Consider the following 23238-nt stretch of genomic DNA (forward strand, 5'->3'; position numbering starts at 1 on the left):
GTTGTTGGTGACTGAAAGTAACTTTCCCTATAAATTCCTACCAAATCACCACGTTCAGAGTAACTGCTAACCACTACCCTCTCCAAATTCAAGCACTGGCGTTCATACTACGAACCCTGTAAACATCAAGGACACTCTTGCATCACTGGGAGAGGGGCGCGGGGCAGGATCACAACGGTGAGGAGGACACGTGCCAACGGTCACACCCTCCACCGCCACAGACTGAAGAGCAGAGCGGCTCACGTGCGCTGGCCTTCCTGCGCAGCCGCAGAAACTCTTTTCGTGCGTGTGACACGTGAACTTCTCTGGTCTAGAGCCCAGTTCCCATCCAAGCAAGGCACGCCCCATTGCAGCTGTCTCTCTAGCAACGCCCCTCCCACATCACTGTCAACCCCCTGAGGCGATCACCAATTGGTCAGCGGAGCCGTCCTTCCACCCACAGCGCGCGCATGGGAACTAGCGTGTAGCGCGCGCTCCCTGATTTACGCCGTGGTGGTCAAGGCCATCCCTTGGACTCACGACAGGTGCGCGCGAGGTGAGAGGCGCAGTTTCCGGCTGAAAAACCGTTTCAGAGCACTATAAAAGCCTTAACGGTTCTAGCTTCACTGCAGTTGGGAAGTTGGCGTTACTGGAGGACGGTGTGCCGGGCTGCAGCGCTGGAGCAGGTCTATCCAACTTTATTTTTTCTTCATTTTGAACTTTTTAGCTTCTGTTGTGCGCCTGAGTATCAGTGTGGAGGACTTTTCTGTTGATTGATTTGGATTTCCTGGGGGGGCGGGAGTGGATTTGCTTTGTGGGGCTGATCAAGTTGAGAAGCCGCAAGTAAATTTCAGCGGCGTTTTATGAATGGTTTTGTGTGTTTGGGGGTGGTTCCCAGGGCCGCTCCAGGGAGGACAGCTTGTGTTGGCTTTGGAGATTTGGCAATTTATTAGGTGCTTGGTGCTGACTTTGTGGGATGAGTTGATCCTTTCTCAACTTTTCTCTTGGTGAATGTGAGAGGGAGGGCGAGAAAGGACCCAGACTTTGACTTTAGTAGAGTTTTGAGTTTAAACTCGTGACTTGATTCATGTAAAATCTTGTGAGATCGGGAGATAGGTGTTGAGGCTTTGGCGGTAACTGCATTTGATTAAAGATGGAGCGTGCGGTCTCGCTGTTTTGTTGTAAATTCATAACTGAGGAGGAGGGAAATAAAAATGTAGAGGTGTTTTGCAGCTTACCTACTGTGTGGTTATTTGATAGTAAGGCTCGCTTTAGTCTGAGTAGGATTGCTTCCCTCCCTTCTCTACCCTGCTCTTCCCGAGTTCGGACTACCAAGGGGTTGGGTTTTTTTGTTTGGTTGGTTGGTTCAGTTTTTGATCGGGGCCGGGTTTGAACCCGTCACCTCTGGTATATGGGGCTGGCGCCCCAATCCTTTGAGCCGCAGGCGCCGTCCTGCTATGGGGTTTTATAACGTGAAGCGACAAATAGGTTTAAGGTTTACAGAGTGATTTGCTAAGCAGATTTTCTGGGCGGTGTTTTATATAGCGTGGCATGGGCTAGCTGCAGTTTTGAGAGCCTGTAGCAAGTGCTGGGCATACAATTTTGGCGGCATTTGTTTAGCAAAATTGGAGCCCTCTGGCTGTTTGGCTGTGTATTCCTTGAAGTAGTCCTGGGATGAAACGCCGTTTTCAGCCCTGATCATTATGAACTATGCCTTATGTAATAAGCTGATGGCTAGTGCATATCTTGAGAGCGAATATTCTCTGGGCGATGGGGTATAATTTTGGCAGCTTTATCTGCCACCTGGCAGGGTTTGGTGTCTCTGATACTGACAGTGGAGGGGCTGCCTTTGAGAGTCCTGTCAGAAGATTTAGAAAGTGATTAGTCAGTGTACTGACACACTGTTTAAGCAAAATTGGAGCGGTCTGGCTGTTTGGTTGTGTATTCCTTGAAGTGGTCCTGGGATGAAACGCCGTTTTCAGCCCTGATCATTGTGAACTATGCCTTATGTAATAAGCTGATGGCTAGTGAATATCTTGAGAGCGAATATTCTCTGGCCGATGGGGTATAATTTTGGCAGCTTTATCTGCCACCTGGCAGGGTTTGGTGTCTCTGATACTGACAGTGGAGGGGCTGCCTTTGAGAGTCCTGTCAGAAAATTTAGAAAGTGATCAGTGTATTGACACACTTTAAGCAAAACTGGAGCGGTCTGGCTGTTGTAATCTGCCCTCTTTTCCTGTGTATTCCTTGAAGTGGTCCTGGGATGAAACGCGTTTTCAGCCCTGATCATTGTGAACTATGCCTTATGTAATTAGCTGATGGCTAGTGAATATCTTGAGAGCGAATCTTCTCATGACTTTTGAAAATGTCTTTAATGTTTAAAAAAGTCTCTTAAAAAAGCAAATGGCTTGGGGCGCCGCCTGTGGCTCAGTGAGTAGGGCACAGGCCCCATATACCGAGGGTGGCAAGTTCAAACCCGGCCCCAGCCAAACTGCAACAAAAAAATAGCCGGGCGTTGTGGCGGGTGCCTGTAGTCCCAGCTGCTCTGGAGGCTGAGGCAAGAGAATCGCCTAAACCCAAGAGCTGGAGGTGCTGTGAGCTGTAATGCCACGGCAATCCACTGAGGGTGACAAAGTGAAACTCTATCTCTGAAAAAAAAAAAAAAAAAAGATGGCTTTTTGTTCTTATCAAGCATTCAGATTTCTTTTACAAAATATAAGTGAGTTTTATATAAACTCATATTTATGTGTTGCAGTATTATTTAAAAATTAAAATTAATTTTGCCAATCTAGTCATGGTTGAGCTCTAAGAAAATGTGGTAAAGCTGAAATTATTAACCTTGTGGGAAGAAGTGAAAAGGAAGCAGAGTTTATGATGTACCTATATGACCAGGCATGATGCTGAGAGCTTAATTGTGTCATTTAGTCTTAAGTAGCTCTGTAGATATTATTTTAATTTCACAAGTTAGAAAATTGAAGCACAGAGAAGTTAAATAGCTGCCTAAGGTGAAATGGCAAATGTTACAATTTGGACTGGGATTTAGATTCAAATGTTTTTGACTAAAGCACTGTTCTTTGCATCATGCCCTGATACTTAAAAGATGTAAAAAAAAGAAAATCATTCACAAGAAAGGGTTGTTAAATCTGCAGGGTACAAGTGCATTATGAATGAAAAGTACATGTTATGGCCCTGAAGTTTTGTTGTCTGTGTGCTCGATGATAAATAGTTCCATTGGGTAGGTGTGGTGAATACCCAAATAATAAAATATTAGTGATCAACAGCGGGCACCCTTGCTATCTTTGCCAGGCTTTGTTCTAAGCAATTGACATATTTATTTAATCCTTACAATTGCATGAGGTTCATGCTATTTATAGACTTAAAAATAAAAACCTAGAAGCACAGAGAAATTGTCAAACTTACTTATACAGCTAATAAATGGGGGAGGTAGGATCCAAATCAGGTTTTCTGGCCTTAATCGGAATGCTATTTGATGTTGCCTCTCATGTAACTAGACACGTGTGACAGTTGCCTTAAAGGTATTAAAGTGTAAGCGTTCTCATAGCTTATGCAAAGGAGTGTGACATCTGGTCAGGGTGATCATTGACCTAGCACTTTTCTTTTTGGAGGTGGAACTCAAATTAAGCCTTGAGGTTGAATAGGTTCTCCTAGTTGGAGAGATAACAGGGTATTGTGGACTGGACTGCAAAGAGTGCAAGATGGATGTTGATTTGTAAATGTGCCGCATAAGTAAAAATGTTGAGAGTACAATGACAGACTTAATGCCCCCTGCTCCTGTGTATAACTGCAGCCAAGTTTTAGCAGCATTGTAATTAATTCAAATAGGGAATTGTTTTAGGAATTTGTCTCAGAATTACGCATAAAGGTGCAAGACTGTTCTGTAGTATTCTTTGTAAGAGCAAAATTTTAGAAGTAATTTGAATACTATGACTTGGGTCGGTGTATTAAATCATGACATATTTCCAACATAGGACCCTAAGAGTTGTTAAAGTGACTGCAGTTTATGTAAATGTCTTGGTCTGGCTCTTAAAAACTCCAGGTTATTATTGTGGATTTTATCCTTGCTGTGTGCCGCAGTAGTTGGTTTATTTTCCTTGCTCCAAGTCTTCATTTGTGTGAATATATCACATTTTAATTACTCATAGCTTGAATTAGTTTTATAATAAACATAGCTTACAAAGAAAAAAATTGGTTGAGGTTAAGCTCAAATTGGAGATATTTTATAACTTGGACATTTCATGTAACATTAGTCTGCATTTACCTAGCTAACTTAAGAGTTAATTCTCCCATCATCTTTAATCCCTTTTGGGTTTTTTTCTTTTGGACCTTTGGTTATTATACTGTATATCCACTCTAGAGGAAAGGGAAACACCAAAGAGATGAAACGTAGTCCCTTAATTGTGCCTCTCCTTATTGCTCTAGCTCAGGGTCAATAAAGTGAATTAACTCTTTCATTAACGTGCCCCTCCCAGTAACTCTGATGCAGGCATTTCAACCAAATCTGGTACTAGATATAATCTGATACTTTTGCGGTCAATGTCTTTTTTTCTAGTTCGATAGTTAAATGACTCAGCCGCTATAGAACCTCCTAATTCTGGATTGTTTGGCTTACATTTCACATCCATTTATTTAGGTTTAATATGAAATTTAACTAATAAGAGCTAAAATGAACCTTAGAGGTAATGAACTGGTTTTCACCTGGCAGATGAGGAGGTGGTGTCTATAGTGGTCTGCCCAGTCCGCACAGTGATGGGGCCCAATCCGGCATAGACTCCTGGCTCACATTTTGGAGGCATGCTACCTCCCTAAGTAAAGAGCCCTTTTTTGTTTTTGTTTTTTCTTTTTTTTGGAGACAGAATCTCACTGTGTCACCCTGGGTAAAGTGTCATGCCATCATCATAGCTTATAGCAACCTCAAACTCTTGGGCTCAAACAATCCTGTCTCAGCCTCCCAAGTAGTTGGGCCTACAAGTGCCTGCTATGATGCCTGGCTGATTTTCTAATTTTTTTTTTTTTTTTTTAGTAGAAACAGGGTCTCCGTCTTGCTCAGGCTGGTCTCAAACTCCTGAGCTCAAGCCATTCTCCCAGAGTGCTAGGATTACAGGTGTAAGCTACCCCATAGGACCCAGTGAAGAGCCTTTTCGAGCTCCTTTACAAAGGCAAAATTGGCCATCGTGTTGCTTGTTAATTTGTTTCCAGCCTTTACTATATAGACCTTAAATTATGAATCATTCACTCCACAATTTGGAATTAGGTCTGATTTGATTCTTATTCCTAGTTGTGGGCAACATGGCCCTTCTGTTCTTAAAGACTTAATATAAATTGCTCATGGAAGAAGTCCTATTTTGTCACTCTCTAAAATTCAACCTAACTCAATTCGACTTCAATTAGCATTCTGAGAGTGTGTCCATTATTAAAGTTATTAGGATAGTAAGTGTGTGAAGTAACTTTTATGCGTTGCTTTTCAGGAGTAGAAAGGAGGTTTACCAGTCTTAGGTGACTAAGCAGTTTCACAAATAAACCTTCCAGCAAGTTTAAAAATAATTAGGCCCAACTCAGAGGAAGATGTCTAGCGGCTCCAGTGATGTCGATGTGGTTTGTATTTCAAGTTGAAAATCTGTCTTTGTTCCTTTCCTTGTGTTATACTTCTTTTAAAAATGTTTAATTTCATATGGTGAAATGCATAGATCATAAGTGAGTACTCTGTCATGACAATTCATGTACAAGTTTCTTTGTGAACATGTACTTAAATCTCTTCTGGATAAATACTCAGAAGTTGAATTACGAGGTTATGGAGTTCATGTAAATTTAGCGTTCTAAGAGTTTGCCAATAGTTTTTCAAAGTGGTTGTGCTGTTCTTACATTGCTATTATTGTTCCTTAATCCTTGAAGTTGAATCAAAATATAAATTATTTAAACTATATAATTCGGCCTAGCACATTTATTTAGTTATGTAAGGAAATGGATATTAACATTACCTAGGTAATCTAGGCAATTCTCTTAACTTCTATCATCCCTAATGTTTTTCAAAAATCTTTGGAGGTAGTATTAACTGCCTAGCAAGAGTCTTCTCTGACATAATTATGCAAAAGCACTTTGAAAAGCATAAGGCACTACAAACAAAGGGCAAGATGTACTATCTATAGCCCAATTCCATATTATTTTGAAGCTCTTGAGAGCAAGGCTAATTCAAGGGATTTCTACCATATATTTTGAAACAAAGATATATATAGCTACCAAGTCTGTTTATTTTAAAGTTGTTTCTATAGTTCATAGTTAATTCTCAGAGTAAAGAGTTATTATTATGATGTTCACTATTTACTTATTTATGCCCTGGCTTATTAAAAAAGAAGTTTCAAGGTGGCATAGAGAGATTGATTTATCAAGAAAAATAGGTGTTTAAGTGTTTCCTACCTTGTCCACAGAGGGGCACTGTTGGATTATTGGAAATCAAAAGCCATGTAACATTCAGTTCATTGTTAGAAATACTTGCTTTTAAAGCAGTTCTAGTGCTAGAAGACTAATCTTTTTACCCTGAAGCATTAGGGGTTAGGTGCAGTGAAAACGGTGACTTACATGTAGTTATATTAGTGAGAAAACATTTTGCAAATACATTTTTTCATGTAGTCATAGTATTTACTATGAGCAAAGGTCCTTTGATACCACAAATAGTCCTTTGAAGCTTCTTGAAACTGAAATCGAAACTCTCAACTTTAATTTTAGTTACATTTTTCATTTTTCCTTTTAATTTTTTAATAAATCTTCTCCAGATAAGGACTCGAATACCTACTTATGATGATGATAATACTGTTCTTTATGCATATGAACCAAATACTGCATATGTCCGTCCTGTAAGTAGTATTAATTGCTAGTTGCCAAATATCTAAGGTCTAAGAGAAGAGGTCTAAATTTCTTATATACTATGGAGTCCTCTAAACTCAAGAAAATCTCTCATGACTTTGTTTGCTTTCTTCATTAGACAATGAATTCTTAACCATTTTACTACCTCTTTTTCATATATAGTAGGAAATTCAGAGCAGTTTTGTATTTATTTTTAATAGAAAACTCTAAATCTATATTTTTTTATTAAATCATAGCTGTGTACATTGATATGATCATGGGGCATCATTCACTAGCTTCACAGACCGTTCACCAAGTTTCACATATACCCTTGTAAGATGCACTGCTTGCCTCCTTTCTTAGCAATTCTCATTTTCATTCTCATATTCATGTGAATGCTTATTATTTTATCTCTGCTTTAGATGAAGACTTTCTGAAACCTTTGAAAAGTTGTTGAAAAATAAAAAGAGTCTGAATAAATAAATAAGAAGTTCTTCCCCTTGTTGTTGAACTTGAGTCTGATAGAAGTAAAGCACTAACTATTTACTTTTAAAATATTAGCAGGAGAATGTTCTATCTGAGAATGAAGAGCCAGCGAAAACAGTGGTGGATGTCATCAAACGTTGCCAGGTATGGAATTTCTGTCTCTTCGAGGCAGTTTTCTAAAATGTTAAGTGAAAGTTCTCTTTATTTTGTATAAAGGGAAAGTGTACAATTAATTGAAATTCTACTCATCAAATTATTTATGATTATCACCCCATTGTGATCATTTCTAACAATTTCTAGTTAGTACAGCATCCCTGGATGAAATTTTTGAAATAGCAACATAAAGATTTTATAGCTTTTTTAAAAGCCCATTACTGATCAGATGTAGTTATGTCTCTTTCATCTTGATTGTTCAATATTGAATTAATTTCCCCTCCAAAACCTTTAAAAGGAAATTGGCTGTTTTGGATGAAATGTGCCTAAATGGATCTCAAGATACCTCAGTCGAAACAAAGTGGCAGCCCATCAAAGTTTTGTAAAGGGTGTTATCTTTTGTTCCAAGGGGATTTTGTAAAAACTAGCACGTTTGTAGAGATTGACAGAGGTATGTGATTACCAGGAATTCTGGGAGCTCCATATCCCTCTGGTAATGAAAGTTTATTAAAAAGTAACACTCTTTACAAAACATTGGTGGCTCTTCACTGGAAGTGTGGTACATTCTTTTTCAGCATTAGAGCTTCCTCAACGCCCGTGTGGAGGGAAAGTTGGGGCTCTTTAGCTCACCCACTTGACTCGGAGTCACCTGCAACCAGGCCTCAAGTAGGAAGCAAGACACTTCTGAGGGCTCATTGTTTCTAGCAGTTAAAATTTGACTTAATGGTATTTTTACATATGTTGCTTTCTATTGGAGTAGAAACTGCTAATAACTTCTGTATTATACTAGACCATAGAGGAGACCCTCCAGAACCTAAGTAAGAAGTGTGACCAGATTCTTGGAAAGGTTTCAAAGATCTACCGTTGCCGTGTGAAATCGCTGTGGCAAGCTCGTGTAAGTGTTACAACAAACATTTTCTGAACTGTGTGGTAAGCCTCTAGTTTCTAGAGATGCCAGTTAGGTAGAAGTCGTAGAGAACTAGTAATTCTGTAAGATTAGCAAGGCTGGTCTCTCCTTACTTCAGTCGCAGATGAAGGACTAAAATTCTGTTGGAAGAATGCTGAAGTTTAGGTTTGATAAACTATGACACTGAGTATTTTTATGTTTGCAGCTATAATGTATAAACTACAGTTAAAACATAGGGTTGAAGCGGAGTAAAATTTAATCATGTACTCAAGAAATCATTTATTGTTAATAATGTAAAGCAGTGCCGCATGGAAAATCAATAGAATGTATTTATTGCTCATTTTATTTCCTTTTTACTCACTTCATTTATGCTGGGTTTGTGTAATTTCAGAAGCCGTTTGGATATGCTTACAAGAATTACAATTATCTTAAGGCTAGAAAGCTTAAATTTCAGAGAAGGAGGAGGAGGAGGAGGGGGCTTTCTGAGTCATTCTCTCACCCTGAAAGTTATAGCCCCACTTTCCCAGCAGAGCGCCGTGGTAATAACCTGAGCATCCATGTGGAGACACCTTACAATTCTGAGGATTCCCAGGGGCTGGGGCTGCAGTCACCATTCAGGGAGCAAACAATCAGAGAGCACGTGCTAGAGCAGACCATCAACCCGAATCCATCGATCTTCCAGCATTCTTATCAGTCATATTTCCCAGTTGATGAAGGAATGCGGGCCATTGATACATCGGCCCCCTATCCGAGCCCTGGGCCTCACAGTACCAGCACCAACCTCTCGCCTACTCGGCCTTCCTCAGCAATACACACATCCATGCTGAGCTCAGAAGATGGCTGCCTGACCCAGAATACTAGCTGCCTGAGCCAGGTTTCTGGCTGCCTGACCCAGAATACTAGCTGCCTGACCCTGAATACTAGCTGCCTGGCCCCGAATACGAGCTGCCTGACCCCGAATACTAGCTGCCTGGCCCCGAATACTAGCTGCCTGGCCCCGAATACTAGCTGCCTGACTCCGAATACTAGCTACCTGACTCCGAATACTAGCTACCTGACTCCGAATACTAGCTGCCTGGCCCAGAGTTCTGGCTGCCTGACACAGAAGCCTAAGATGATAAGTTATGCCTCTCTAATGGAAGATAAACATTGTGGGTCACCGCTCAGAGTCCCTTGTGGCTTCGGTGAGTTGGAAATGCCATGATACAAGTAGTAATACTGTTGAACCTATTTCCACTTGCTGCAAGCTAGTGGAAGCTGTTTGTTTCCTGTTTTGAGGGCTGGTTTTAGGTGATATTCAGGATGGGGGCAAACATGCGATGAGTGTGTGTTATGTGCCAGACATTCTGCCAGTCAGCTGGGCCTCTTCTCCACTTATCCCATAATGCCCCTATCCCCAAGAGCACAGAACTGGTGAGGCACACTCCTAGAAGGTCCCCCTATTGTGAAGATTTTAATCTTCTGTTTTTGTTTACTCTTTCCCTAGGGTAAATAACTCAAAACACTCTTGAAATGGCAAGAGCCTACATGATAGGAAAGAAAGGGTATGCCTTCAGCTAATTCACACACAAAATGATCAATGGTGGTTGTTCATATTGGAGAAACAAGTCTCTCGAGCTAATTAGAAAATCCACCTCAGTTCTCACACACTAAGTTTATGGAGTCAAATGACTCTGGCTAAGGAAGCCAGTACGTCTCAGGACTCAGAAATTTTAACACAACTTTAGTGAAGTGTCGGTGCAACTTGATGCAAATAAATAACACCTACTCAGTCCATATTGCATTGAACTGAGTGACCCAGGGAGGCCTCCACCAGCAAGCATCTCCGCATGGAGATAAGAGGGTGCGGCCCCTCCTAAGGATCTTCACAGGCTTTTATTGAAGTCAGATGTGATGAGAAAGTACAGCACAGCAGGTAGCTTCAAAGAGAGAGTGAAGGTTAAAAAACAAGGAGTTTCTCTTTAACTGTATGATTGAATTCTTAATACATTCTGTTTACTGTACTTCTATCTTGCCTTTTCCTTATCACTGCTGTATGACTTAGGGCTGAGACAGTGGGCTGTGTCTGGTGAATACTGTTTTTAGTGCTCAGGGCCAGCGGTAATGCCTGGCTTTAGTCCAGATCACTCTTTCCTCAGTGCCTAGCACTTTTAACCCTTTGCTCTATCCCACAGTGAAGGACACAGATAAAACCTCTTCAGGTATAATCACTTACATTGTTTCATATCTCAACTATTTCTTTTTAACATACAAATCTTTGACCCAAATATCTATTACTCTGCAATTAAACATGAAAGAGGAATGAAATAAAATGATAGTTACTTCTGATCTAGCTCAGCAGAAAAGAATTTTGTTTTCTTCAAATTTCAGATTAGCATTTAAGCCACGAGAGACAGAAATTTAGAGTAAAGTGATACTAAAAATATTGAATACTTGGGGAAGATGTGGCAAAAGAAGTAATTTGGTTTTCAGAGATAATGAGGTTACTATTGAAATTTATTGACTAAAATGAACACATTTAAGCAATTATAAAACTGTACATTTGGGGAATTTTCATACTATTTAGCTAGTAAAATAAACATAACCTAGACGGACCAACCTAGATTAAGAGATGAAGAGAAACTCATTGAAATATTGAAAGTAAGTGAGTCACTGGTTAGGTTAGAGTAACCTCATTTTACCCACGTAACAGATCTATATTTGCCTGTGGCCAAAGAAGCCTTGGTTGGTTTGCTCAATCTGTTTTATGGTCTTTGAAGCTGTAAGGTAACTTCTGAAGCTGCTTTTGTTGTTTGGGAGAGATCAGATGGGATGTTCTTATATAGCCATCCTCCCAACATCTTTTTTAGGCTTTTACTAGTTTTCATAATTTAGTCTTGACTACCAGCTGGGTGACCTAACAGAATGTTCTAAGAATGAGACCATTACTCTCTACCTAACATCTCTTCTTTCAGGATAATGATCAGGTCAAGTATGATTTATCTTTTCTTCTTTCCATTGAAGCTACGAGCTCACCCCTTCCTCATGACCATGATAGGCTGAAACCAATCTTCTCTGTTGACCCTTCAACCTGGTCTGTGGAAGACGTGGTCACTTTTCTGAAGCAAACCGATGCTCCTATGTCAAACCTCCTCACTGACCTCTTCAGGCACCACGTAATGTATCTCTTTGTACAGTTTTCTAGCCATAATGCCTTTGACCTCTGTGCAGAGCCTTCAGTTGGATTCTGAGTAGTGTGGATGGTGGGGGAACCCTACCAACTGGTGTTTCCATATGTGAGAAAGATTATTTTTTCCCCAAGTTAGATTCTAAATGGTAGATTAATGGTCTGTTCTTTAAATGAGTATTTAAGTGCCTAATACACAAACGGCAACAAGTTCGCAAGAGATAATGATTGAGCATTGCCACTCTCAGGTGTTCCTCCCCTTTATAATGACAAATACACAGGATCCTCACCCTACTCCCAGCGAGGCCTCGGGACCATGAGTATGAGGGGTGACCACAAGTTTTAACAGGGTACCTCTTGTGATGATACCCCCATGAATCCAGCAACTGAATCCCTTTGGCTTGGTTATTGATGGTTTGTGATGCTGATACCCTCATGCATTCACCAGACCATTTGCAGAGTACCATCATGGTCTATATTTTTTCTAATTTGTAGCTTTAATTTCTTTAATGTAGAGTTTTACTTAGTAGAAAAAGTATAGAAGGTACCTGACAAAGGTAGTACTGTGAGAGACTTCAGGTCTTTTCAGACAGTATTACAGGAGTAACTAAAATTTTATTTTTAAACTGGAACTTGTGAAAACCAAGTAATATGCTTCAGGTAGTGTAAAGCTGGTCAATTAAGATAATGAAGAATTTTAGGATATCTCATGACTATCAAGAAATATTTTTATAGCGTGTCCTAACAAAATTAGTCGCCTCATATCTGATGTACTATTTTCAATCTGGTAAGAAAGTCAGTCATTCGTTTTAGTATAGAATTAGCTTCAGACAGCTAACTGGCTTCATCATAAAGATAGTACTATATAGCACGTTGACAGTCTACACTCATGTCAGCATCCCATATTTTCAGCCCTTCGCAGAAAGTTAATGACCATCTGAAATTCATCTTTACCATTCATAGTTTCTACTCTTCTGTCATAGATAGGTAGTATTTTATTCAACCTATAGTATGTATTTAAAATGTCATTTGACACAGTTCATTTTTATAATATACTAGGCAAATTTTCCTTTTTTCTTAAAATTTCAGGTGAATTTATAAATTATCAAATGGTACATCACTATACAAATTATATTTTTAAAAGTTTTTTCATAAAATAGATGCATATTCAGAGAATATCCATTTGGGATGAGCTGCTCTCTAGTTGGCATTACATGTTCATATATATATATATGTGTATATATATATATAGAAATAACCGTTCTGATAAAATAGGAAGGTATCCTTAGTTATTGTAAGTTCCTTCTCTCTGTAGGACATTGATGGAAAGGCCCTGCTACTGCTCAAGAGTGACATGATGATGCAATATATGGGCCTGAAGCTGGGGACAGCTGTGAAGCTATGCCACTACATTGAAAGACTTAAAGAACAAAAATACTATGATATTTAAAAAATGTTTCTGCCAACTGAGATAGGGCTTACTTTTGGGAGTACCAGTGCCTTCTTGATGGAAACTCATTTGTCTGCCCTTAGTAGTTTTTGTTTTGTAGGAAATTCCTCTAAAAATACATTAGATCCAGAATTGCAGAACTAAATTATAGTCTAGTCTACTTCTTTAAAAACCATATAACATGTTACTTTTAGCATAGTCAAATAGGAAGTCCTTTATGTTTTATTATTTTCGTTGGATAGGTTACAAATATACTTTATGCTGGAAAGAGCAAAAAAACTTTGATTTTTGGTTCATCTTTATATATAGAACCAGAACAGCTAAAAAAGGAAATAGCAGGGATTGACAACTTCTATAATTAAATCCATGAGAATGTTTCTGCAGAAGAGAATTTAAAGGTAGCTTATATTTACTTCTTTCTCAAATACTTTAATGCTGATGGCAACATTTTGCTCATGCTCTACCAGTTTCCATAAAGGCAATAGCCATATTGATTATTTATCATTCTGTTATTATATGTCTTATTTATTCATATTTAGAGGAAAAGTTCATAAACTTTTAAAAAGTACTCTTATTAATTTGCAGATAAGTTATAGATAGAATAAATTATAGATAGAATAGGTTATAGATATATAAAAAAATAAAAAAGAATAAGCTATAGATAAAAAAGACAAAAATAAAATAAGTTATAGGTGGAATAGGTTGTAGATAGATAAAAAAGACAAAACTAAAAAAGAATAAGTTATAGATAAAAATAAAAAAGAGTAAGTTATAGATAGAATAGGTTATAGAGAGATTTTTAAAGAGTAAGTTATAGATAGAATAAGTTATAGATAGATTAAAAAAGACAAAAATAAAAAATAAGTTATAGATAAAAAAGACAAAAAAGAATAAGTTATATATAGAATAGGTTATCAGTAGATTAAAAAGACAAAAATAAAAAGAATAAGTTATAGTAGAATAAGTTATAGATAGATTAAAAAGAGTAAGTTATAGATAAAAATAAAAAGAATAAGTTATAGATTAAGTTATAGATAGATTAAAAAAAGACAAAAATAAAAAATAAGAAACAGATAAAGACAAAAATAAAGACTAAGTTATATATAGAGTAGGTTATCAGTAGATAAAAAAGACAAAAATAAAAAAAGAATTAAGTTATAGATAGAATGGGTTATAGATAGATGAAAAAGACAAAAATTTAAAAAAGAGTAAGTTATAGATAAAAAAGACAAAAATAATAAAAGAATAAGTTATAGATAAATAAAAAGACAAAAATTTAAAAAAGAATAACTTATAAATAAAAAGAAAAAATAATAAAAGAATAAGTTATAGGTAGATAAAAAAGACAAAAATAAAAAAGAATAAGTTATAGATAAAAAAGACAAAAGTAAAAAAAGAATAAGTTATAGATAGAATAGTTGTTTTATCCAAGAGATACTGTATTGTGAGGGTAGTTTGGATGGAGTAAGACTCTTATTTTCTTTCAAATAAAATACCTATTAAAATTTCCATATTTTGGCTAAGTTTGGACATTTAACTACATATTCATTGTTCATATCTCTCTACAAAGATACCTATGTCCAAAGATTCGTATTTTATTTTATGTATTCTTCATATAGATACTACTTTATATTTTATTCTAAATTAAAATATATATGCAAGTAAATTTTTTATTTTTGAATTTAAAATGGCACTTTGTACTCCCTCAAAAGTAAGCAGGAACTATATATTTATGAAATGTTTTTATTCAGTATACTATAAATGAATCGTTTGCCATCACAAGTACCTCTCAGTTTACTCTTCAGGGGATAAGAAACATCTGTAGATTTTTTTTTCATACATCAACTTCTCTGCCCTGTGCGGTGTTCCTAGTAAATTTGCATAGTTCTGAGCCATTTATCCTACTAAACTTTGGAAGATACAATAATCCTGTCTTATCATTTTGGGCTGTATAAGTTAGAAGTTTTAAGGGAAACATTTATTTTTATTTTTATTATTTTATTTATTAGTTTTATTATTTATTATTATATTATTACATTGTATAACTAACATTTATAAGCTATAAGAATTGGTGCTAACAGTATTAGCTATTTATTATAAACATCAGTAAAATGTTCAGCAGGACCAAAGATGTACATTTTCTTCTTAGAAAACAATTGTACTTTATATACAAATGCAACTATTTAATGGGTACATGTGGTTAAAAGATTGGCTTCATCTATGTCATTCCTTGTGTAAGACAAGATTCTAACTTAAACTTGATTTTCATTCGAATTGTTTGTATGAAGACACTGTACCCAGTTGAACAGTCCTTAGATGTTTATGTAACAACTACATTTTGCAAATTTCAGATTTTAAAAAGCAATAAAATTTTCAAACCACAACAGTTAATGTCCAGGCCTCAGATTTACTTTACTTACTTTCACTGCATTACGTTAATGTATGAATTTTGTTAGTATTGAAAAGGAGCCCCTCTAGTAAATTTGTGGCTTTATATCTCTAAATACTTGAGTTTCAAAATCTGCCGTTTCTCCTGGTAAAGAGATGCCTAGGAGCAAAGAGCTGATTTCTTATAGTGGGTCTCAAATGAGACTCCAGAAGCCTTTAAGAAGTTACATCAATGAGCTTTCTCTCTGCTCATAATACTATCAATAATGCGAGTGTGCTGGACAATGCCAGTGCCCCTCATATATTTCGTCCCATCTGAGTTCCCACACCTGCCTGGCAACGCTGGTTGCTCATTATCACTGTTGGGGGTGGGGGCAGAAGCCACGTCTTGACACACCTGCTATTGCCCCTCTTCCTTCAGATGGCCCAGACTCCTCGGCTGGATACCTCTGAGGATCAGCATTACAGCTGAGTAGCCTTAATTATCCGCCCTTCAGCGCCTCTTCACTCCAGGTGCTGCTGCTCTGTGCTGAGGATCCCAGAAACGTAGTGCTCTTGCTGCTCAGCAGCGTGTCTGTGGTTCATTGAAGACAGTGGGGCCCTGACGGGGGCTCCCAGAATGATGATCAATGGGCTGGAACGAGGGTGCTGACCTGAGTGGTCGGAGACTTGAGTAATTCAGTGTCCCCCCTTTCCCCTATCTGGTTTGTAAATTTTTAGTACAGAGACCATCATGCCATATTGCCCTTCACAGGCATTTTCCTAGCTGTTCAAATGACCTTTCCTTGAGCTTTGCCTCCCAGTCTGTCCTTTGACCCTCCGTAGCCAGCCAAATTCTGTACCCTGAGCTCTAAGACCTTCTGGGCACACCTAGCATTGCGCTGGTCTTTTGTCTGTGATTTCACACAGTGGGATGTCTTAAAGGACATGTAGAGTCTAGGGGTCCTATAGGGATAAAAATGCCATGAATAATATTTGAAATTAAAATGTAAATGCTGTGTGTAGTAGCAATGTAATTAGGAGAAAAAGCACTGCTTTTTCAAGCTACAGATATAATTGGACTCAGGGTTGGTTGTGTAAATGACAGTCTCAGTTTCTGGGGCTCTTTCTACAGCTTGATGCTGGGGCTTAACGTACAATCCCCTGATGCTGATCCAGGCAGAGAGGGAGAGCTCTGGGGTAGAGAGGACGTACAGAGGCACCCACCATTGGGATCCGCAGCAGACAGCCAGCTTTCCTTCTCTACCTCCCTGCTCCCCACGTTGTCCATGACATTGGTTAAATGGAACCTTGAGAGCAGCTCTCTTGAGGAAGCACATACTCAGACTGAGCTTGGCCACTCCTGCTGCACTGGAGGCAGCTGTAAGGCTACAGGATCACCTCTGACTGGAGGGGCGCTATCAGCACTGAGGGGAGATCCTTAAAACGTGAGGGACCTGGCTTCTCCCCTTGAGCTGCCTAGAACCTAGCTGAGATGAGCCAACATTCCTGAAAAGGAGAACCTTGGGACGCTTATAAAACAGCACGTGAGTCCGCTCCAAGTGACAATAAGTGATGTATCAAAATGCCTCAGTAATTGTGTGTCCTGTTCCTCAGCCAGAGAACCAAAGCACTTAAGCACCTTTATTTGTAGAAATGATCCTTCACAGGCAAGAGGGCAGCCACGGCAGGGTCAAGGCCTCTGAGAGCCCCACTCCATTTTGGCCTCACCCCTCTCCTGCTTTGGCCTTGGATGCTCAAGTCCACAGATGGACAGGGGTAGGGCAGGGTGTGCACACTCCCCGGGGGTAGAAAGTTCAGTGGGAGCGGGGCACATACATCACACCTTCCCTTTGCATTCACGTAAGAGGGGAGAGATGAAGCTTCTCTGCAGATAGCATGTGTATTCACTGCTGGAGAGTGTTCTGAAGTGCTGGACATTGTTGGAACTTGCCACCACCCCAGCTTTCTCAGTCCCCCCCTGTCATTAGAGGCATGAAAAACTGGAAGCAACATTTCCTTTGCCAGTAGAGTTGGCTTCTTGGATTTGTGCTCTGTCGGGATTCTGGAAGGAGGAAGGTAAGGATAAATGATTTCCCTCTGGGTGGCAGCATAGGCCAGGCCTTTGAATGTCAGTAGAAGGCAGATGTGGGGTTTGGCAGCAGCCTTTGGCTGTCACCTTGGGATTCATTCCCTTCATTCATGTAGGCAGCTGAGACTGTTGAGGAAGCTTCTCTGCAGCCCTTGCACTCCTGGACTTCTAGAAATTTCCTCCCTCACCTTGGACCACTGCCTCCTAGCAGCTGTATAAGATGATAATGTATTAAACCCCTTCCATTCTGAAGACTTAGAAAGGCTTGTGTGTTCTTGGTCAAACCCTGACTTGTCCACCTCCTTCAGCATGCCTGTCCCGTAGAGGTTGCCCACTGTTCAGAGAAGTTCCGCAGAGAGAGGCCTTTATATTACTTAGCTTAAATGAAGTAGTATATTCCATCAAATGTAAGGCCCCTTTGAATGTAAGATGTGCCATTGTTTAATGAGCCAAAAGGGAAAGGAAAATGCTCTCTATTAGACAACCACTCACCTCTGATTATAATATGCAAGCAAATTTCACAGGTGATAAAATGTAGAAAAAAATGGGTGGCTTAAGACATATAAAATGTTAACTCTCAAAAGGTGAACAGGTGGTTGTAAAAGGTTAATGCAAAGAAACTGCATTCACTGAATTGAAGACTAACAGTGTAAGCCCAGGGGAACAGCAAGAAGGTGGCAGAGCTCCTCTGAGCTTTGCAACAATCGCAGTACAAATTAAGACAAAAGCGATCTAATCAGATCTGCTAAAAACAGCTACCAAGGAGACTTTGAAATGTGACATTTATCCATTGTCATAAGCAAAATGCCTTATCATAAATGTGTATTTTGCCTGGGAGTGGTGGCTCATACCTGTAAATCCTAGCACTCTAGGAGGCTGAGGATAGGAGGATGGCTTGACTTCAGGACTTCAAGACCAACCTGAGCAAGAGCGAGACCTTGTATCTACTAAAAAAAAAAATAGAAAAATGAGCTGGATGTGGTGGCAGGAGCCGGTAGTCCCAACTACTTCAGAGGCTGAGGCAGGAGGATCAGTGAACCCAGGAGTTTGAGGTAGCTGAGAGCTAGGCTGAGGCCATGGAACTCTAGCCCAGCCAACAGACACACACGCATGCGCGCATGCGCACACATTACAAAAAAGCCATGTGTATTTTTACCTTTAGGCATTAGCTAAGAATAGGATGAAGCCATCCAATTTTAGCAAGACTTTTAACAATTTCCTTGCATCCAGCAAGGGAAAAAAGAGGAAGTGGAATGATGATAGAATATGTGTCATCCCTAGTTACGCCTCGACCTTGTCTAGATCCAGATGAACAGAAGCCGACAGTAAAAAGGCGTATATGAGACAATCCAGGAAAAAGTGAACCCCTAGTGGATGTTAGATGACACTGAAGAGTCATTATTCATGTTGAGCAATGACGCTAATGGTATTAATGATTACATTTTTGAAAAGGTGGTGCCCTTGTTGTTTAGAAATACATTCTAAAATTTTACAAATCAAATGAGGTGATATCTGGGATTGCTTGGAAAGAATCTAACAGGGAAGGAGGTGTAGATGGAACAGGATTGGATTCATGTTAATATTTGTTGAGGCCAATGACATATATATGGGAATCTATTATACAAATCCCTCTTGTATGTTGGAAAATTTCCGCAATAAAAAGCTTACGTGATGGGTGGCACCCATAGCTCAGTGAATAGGGCACTGGCCACATACACCAAGGCTGCTAAACAACAATGACAACTGCAAGCAAAAACTAGTCAGGCATTGTGGCAGGCACCTGTAGTCCCAGCTACTTGGGAGGCTGAGGCAAGAGAATCACTTAAGCCCAAGAGATGGAGGTTGCTGTGAGCTGTGATGCCACAGAACTCTACTGTGGGTGACTAGTGAGACTCTGTCTCAAAAAAAAAAAAAAGCTTAAGTGAGTATTCAGAATATGAAGACAAAATTCTCTTTTTTTTCCAGAAATGTCTATATACAAGCAAAATTCAATCTACAGAGAATTTCAGTAAATTAATGATTAAAATTTAAACTCCTTCCCTGACGTTTCTTAATATTATATTAGCCAAAGGCAGTTAAGCCACCTACAACTAAGAAACACCTGTTCCTCCTGATGTGGTTAAAAGGAAACAAAGTTGAAATAATAGATGTAAAACAATATGGTGCAAAACGTCCGTGTCAGCTCTTTGCTTTGTCAGCAAATACTATTGGGAGGCATGAAGGAAACTTCAGGAAGAATTGAAGTCAAAGCTAGGCTGAATCACACAGCGGCAGGTCTGCCATTATGTTGAATGAAAATCTGACGCTTGTGAACCCCCTCAGCTTACAGTGGGAACTGAACGTGCTTTTCTGCAAAAAGCAATGATCAGAAAGGGAATGCCTCCATCCCTTTGCCCCCATTTTTCCACACTCTGCCTTCTCAAAAGGTGTCTCCACATCTCCCACCTTGTGGCACAAGACTTGGTTGTTCCACAGTTGTTAGCTTTCTCTTGGTTTATTCCAGTTATTATTGCTCTAATTATATTTGCTTTTCAGACAAAGGGACTTATTTCCCTTTCCTCTCTTTTGTCCCATAGGTAATTTTCTTATATATTCCTGGAAAAGCCCTTATGATTCATTTGCAATATACCCCGTTCCCCATGTGTGCAAGTCTCTCTCCCCCAGGGGAGTCCCCCTGAATCAACATCACTGTAACCCATGTCCTGACCCAGTGGCTTTCCCTATATCATAAAATCCCTGTTTCCCAGCTGGTGGTTTACACTCTTAGTAAGAGCAGCCCTCGACACGTTGTCGACAGTTGGCATCACTGTCACATGATAAGCTAGACTGGGTTTTGAAATTGGACATCATGAGCAATCACGGCACTTACACCCCCAACATTTTTTTTTTTTTTTTTTTTTTTTCCCTTTTATTTTTTTTTTTTTTTATTGTTGGGAATTCATTGAGGGTACAATAAGCCAGGTTACACTGATTGCAATTGTTAGGTAAAGTCCCTCTTGCAATCGTGTCTTGCCCCCATAAAGTGTGACACACACCAAGGCCCCACCCACCTCCCTCCTTCCCTCTTTCTGTTTCCCCCCCCATAACCATAATTGTCATTAATTGTCCTCATATCAAAATTGAGTACATAGGATTCATGCTTCTCCATTCTTGTGATGCTTTACTAAGAATAATATCTTCCACGTCCATCCAGGTTAATACGAAGGATGTAAAGTCTCCATTTTTTTTTAATGGCTGAATAGTATTCCATGGTATACATATACCACAGCTTGTTAATCCATTCCTGGGTTGGTGGGCATTTAGGCTGTTTCCACATTTTGGCGACTGTAAATTGAGCTGCAATAAACAGTCTAGTACAAGTGTCCTTATGATAAAAGGATTTTTTTCCTTCTGGGTAGATGCCCAGTAATGGGATTGCAGGATCAAATGGGAGGTCTAGCTTGAGTGCTTTGAGGATTCTCCATACTTCCTTCCAGAAAGGTTGTACTAGTTTGCAGTCCCCCAACATTTCCTCTTGTGAAAGCTCCGAGTCCGTGAAGCGCAGTCACAAGTGCCTCAGCCAGGCGTCACCTTTTGCTTTTTTCCTTCAGGTTATGTCAGGTCCCAAACACCCAGCAAACCCTAGCCAAGGAGGCAGGGGAAAGCGACGCATTGTTGGGGTGCACCGTGGGGTCGTGCATGTAACCCCACGGGCACAGCACTGCGGGGACGCCGAGGCAAGGAGAGCCCCGACAGGGGCACATGCAGCAAATTGTGTCTTTAAGCCTCGGGCGCAAGAAGTAGGAAGTGGGGCAGGAGAAAACGCACCTGTAAAGGTAGGAAGTGAGGACAGACAGCTCGGCACGTGAGCGTGAACAAAAGAGGCACAATCCTCAGGAAGACTACCGTCTGTCTGCGAAACGGCATGGAAACGTACAAACACCGAGGTAATTTCTTTCTTTTTTTCTTTTTTTTTTAATTAAATCATAGCTATATACAATAATGCATTTATGGAGTACAATGTGCTGGTTTTATATACAAATTGAAATACTTACATCAAACTGGTTAACATAGCCTTCACCGCACTTTCTTAATTATTGTGTTAAGACGTTTATACTCTACACTTAGTAGATTTAACATGTACCCTTGTAAAATGCATCATAGGTGTGGTCCGACCAATTACCCTCCCTCCACCCATCCTCCACCCTTCCCTCCCCTCCCACTTCTCTTTCTTCTTCATCTTGGACTGTAGTTGGGTTACAGCTTTCATATGAAAGTGTGAGTGATTTATATTTTGGTTTCTCAGCAGGGCTGAATACATTGAATACTTTTTCTTCCATTCTTGGGATATTTTACTAAGAAGAATATGTTCCAGCTCCATCCATGTAAACATGAAAGAGGCAAAGTCTCCATCTCTTTTTAGGGCTGCATAATATTCCATGGTATACATATACCACAATTTATTAATCCATTCGTGGGTCGATGGGCACTAAGCAATTATGAATTGGGCTGCAATAAACATTCTCGAGTGAATATCTTTGTTATTCTGGTCTTCTGGATATATACCTAGAGGAATTGCAGGATCAAACAGCAGGTCTGTTTTTAGATCCCTAAGTGATCTCCAAATTTCTTTCCAAAAGGAATGTATTAGTTTGCATTCCCACCAGCAGTGTGGAAGTGTTCCCTTTTCCCCACATCCATGCCAACATCTATATTTTGGGATTTTGTTATGTGGGCTAATCTTACTGGAGTTAGATGATATCTCAAGGTGATTCTTCTTTGATGACTAAGGATGATGAGCATTTTTTCATGTATCTGTAGGCCATGTGCCTGGCTTCTTCAGAGAAGTTTCTCTTCAGATCTCTTGCCCACAATGAGATGGGATCACTTGTTCTTTTCTTGCTAATACGTTTGAGTTCTCTGTGGATTCTGGTTATCAAACCTTTGTCAGAGACATAACTGCAAATATCTTCTCCCATTCTGAGGGCTGTCTGCTTGCTTTACATACTATGTTCTTGGCTGTGCAGCAGCTTTTTAGTTTTAGGTCCCAGTAATGTATTTTTGGTGCTGCTTCAATTGCTGGGGGGGGGGTTGGTCCACCTCATAAGATATTCTCCCATGCCGATTTCTTCGAGTGTTTTCCATGCAGTCTCTTCTAGTATTTTTATAGTTTCATGTCTTAAGTATTTTATCCAGTGAGAATCTATTTTTGTTAAGGGTGAAAGGTGTGGGTCCAGTTTCAGTCTTCTACAGGTCGCCAGCCAGTTCACCCAGCACCATTTGTTGAATTAGGGAATCTTTCTGAATGTTTTAAATTGGCTTATCAAAGATCAAATGATGATAGGTGGCTGGGTTCATCTCTTGGTTCTCTATTCTGTTCCATACTCTGCCTCTCTATTTTTGTGCCAGTACCATGCTGTTTTGATCACTATTGATTTATAGTATAGTCTGAGGTCTGGTAGCGTGATTCCTCTTGATTTGTTTTTATTTCTGAGTAATGTCTTGGCTATTCGAGTTTTTTTCTGATTCCATATAAAATGAAGTACTATTTTTTTCCAGATCTTTAAAGTATGACAGTGGTGCTTTAATGGGGATTGCATTAAAATTGTATATTGCTTTGGGTAGTATAGACATTTTAACAATGTTGATTCTTCCCAGCCCTGAGGATGGTATGTTTTTCCATTTGTTAACATCTTCAGCTATTTCTTTTCTCAGAGTTTCATAGTTCTTTTTATACAGATCTTTCACATCCTTTGTTAGGTAAATTCCCAAATATTTTATCTTCTTTGGCACTACTGTGA

General features: G+C 39.4%; 1 protein-coding gene across 3 annotated transcripts; it reads left to right on the top strand.

The window, feature by feature from the left end:
• Window positions 1-559: 559 nt before the first annotated feature.
• On the top strand, window positions 560-21330 carry SCML1 (Scm polycomb group protein like 1). 3 transcript variants are annotated; one of them, XR_008377676.1, is made up of 8 exons: window positions 563-665; window positions 5466-5592; window positions 7399-7467; window positions 8267-8371; window positions 8775-9567; window positions 11387-11538; window positions 12865-13684; window positions 13807-17660. XR_008377676.1 is itself a non-coding variant. In XM_053580625.1 (7 exons), the coding sequence occupies exons 2-7, from the start codon at window positions 5563-5565 to the stop codon at window positions 21304-21306; spliced, it is 1407 nt and encodes a 468-aa protein (XP_053436600.1). In that variant the 5' UTR covers window positions 560-665; window positions 5466-5562; the 3' UTR covers window positions 21307-21330. The 3 variants fall into 3 exon arrangements, 2 of the variants coding, with proteins under 2 accessions (XP_053436600.1, XP_053436601.1); XM_053580625.1 differs by lacking the exons at window positions 12865-13684; window positions 13807-17660 and adding an exon at window positions 21049-21330 and having other exon boundaries at window positions 560-665; XM_053580626.1 differs by lacking the exon at window positions 13807-17660 and having other exon boundaries at window positions 12865-13767.
• Window positions 21331-23238: the final 1908 nt, after the last annotated feature.

This window comes from Nycticebus coucang, chromosome X, assembly GCF_027406575.1.
Source record: "Nycticebus coucang isolate mNycCou1 chromosome X, mNycCou1.pri, whole genome shotgun sequence".
NCBI lineage: Eukaryota > Metazoa > Chordata > Mammalia > Primates > Lorisidae > Nycticebus > Nycticebus coucang.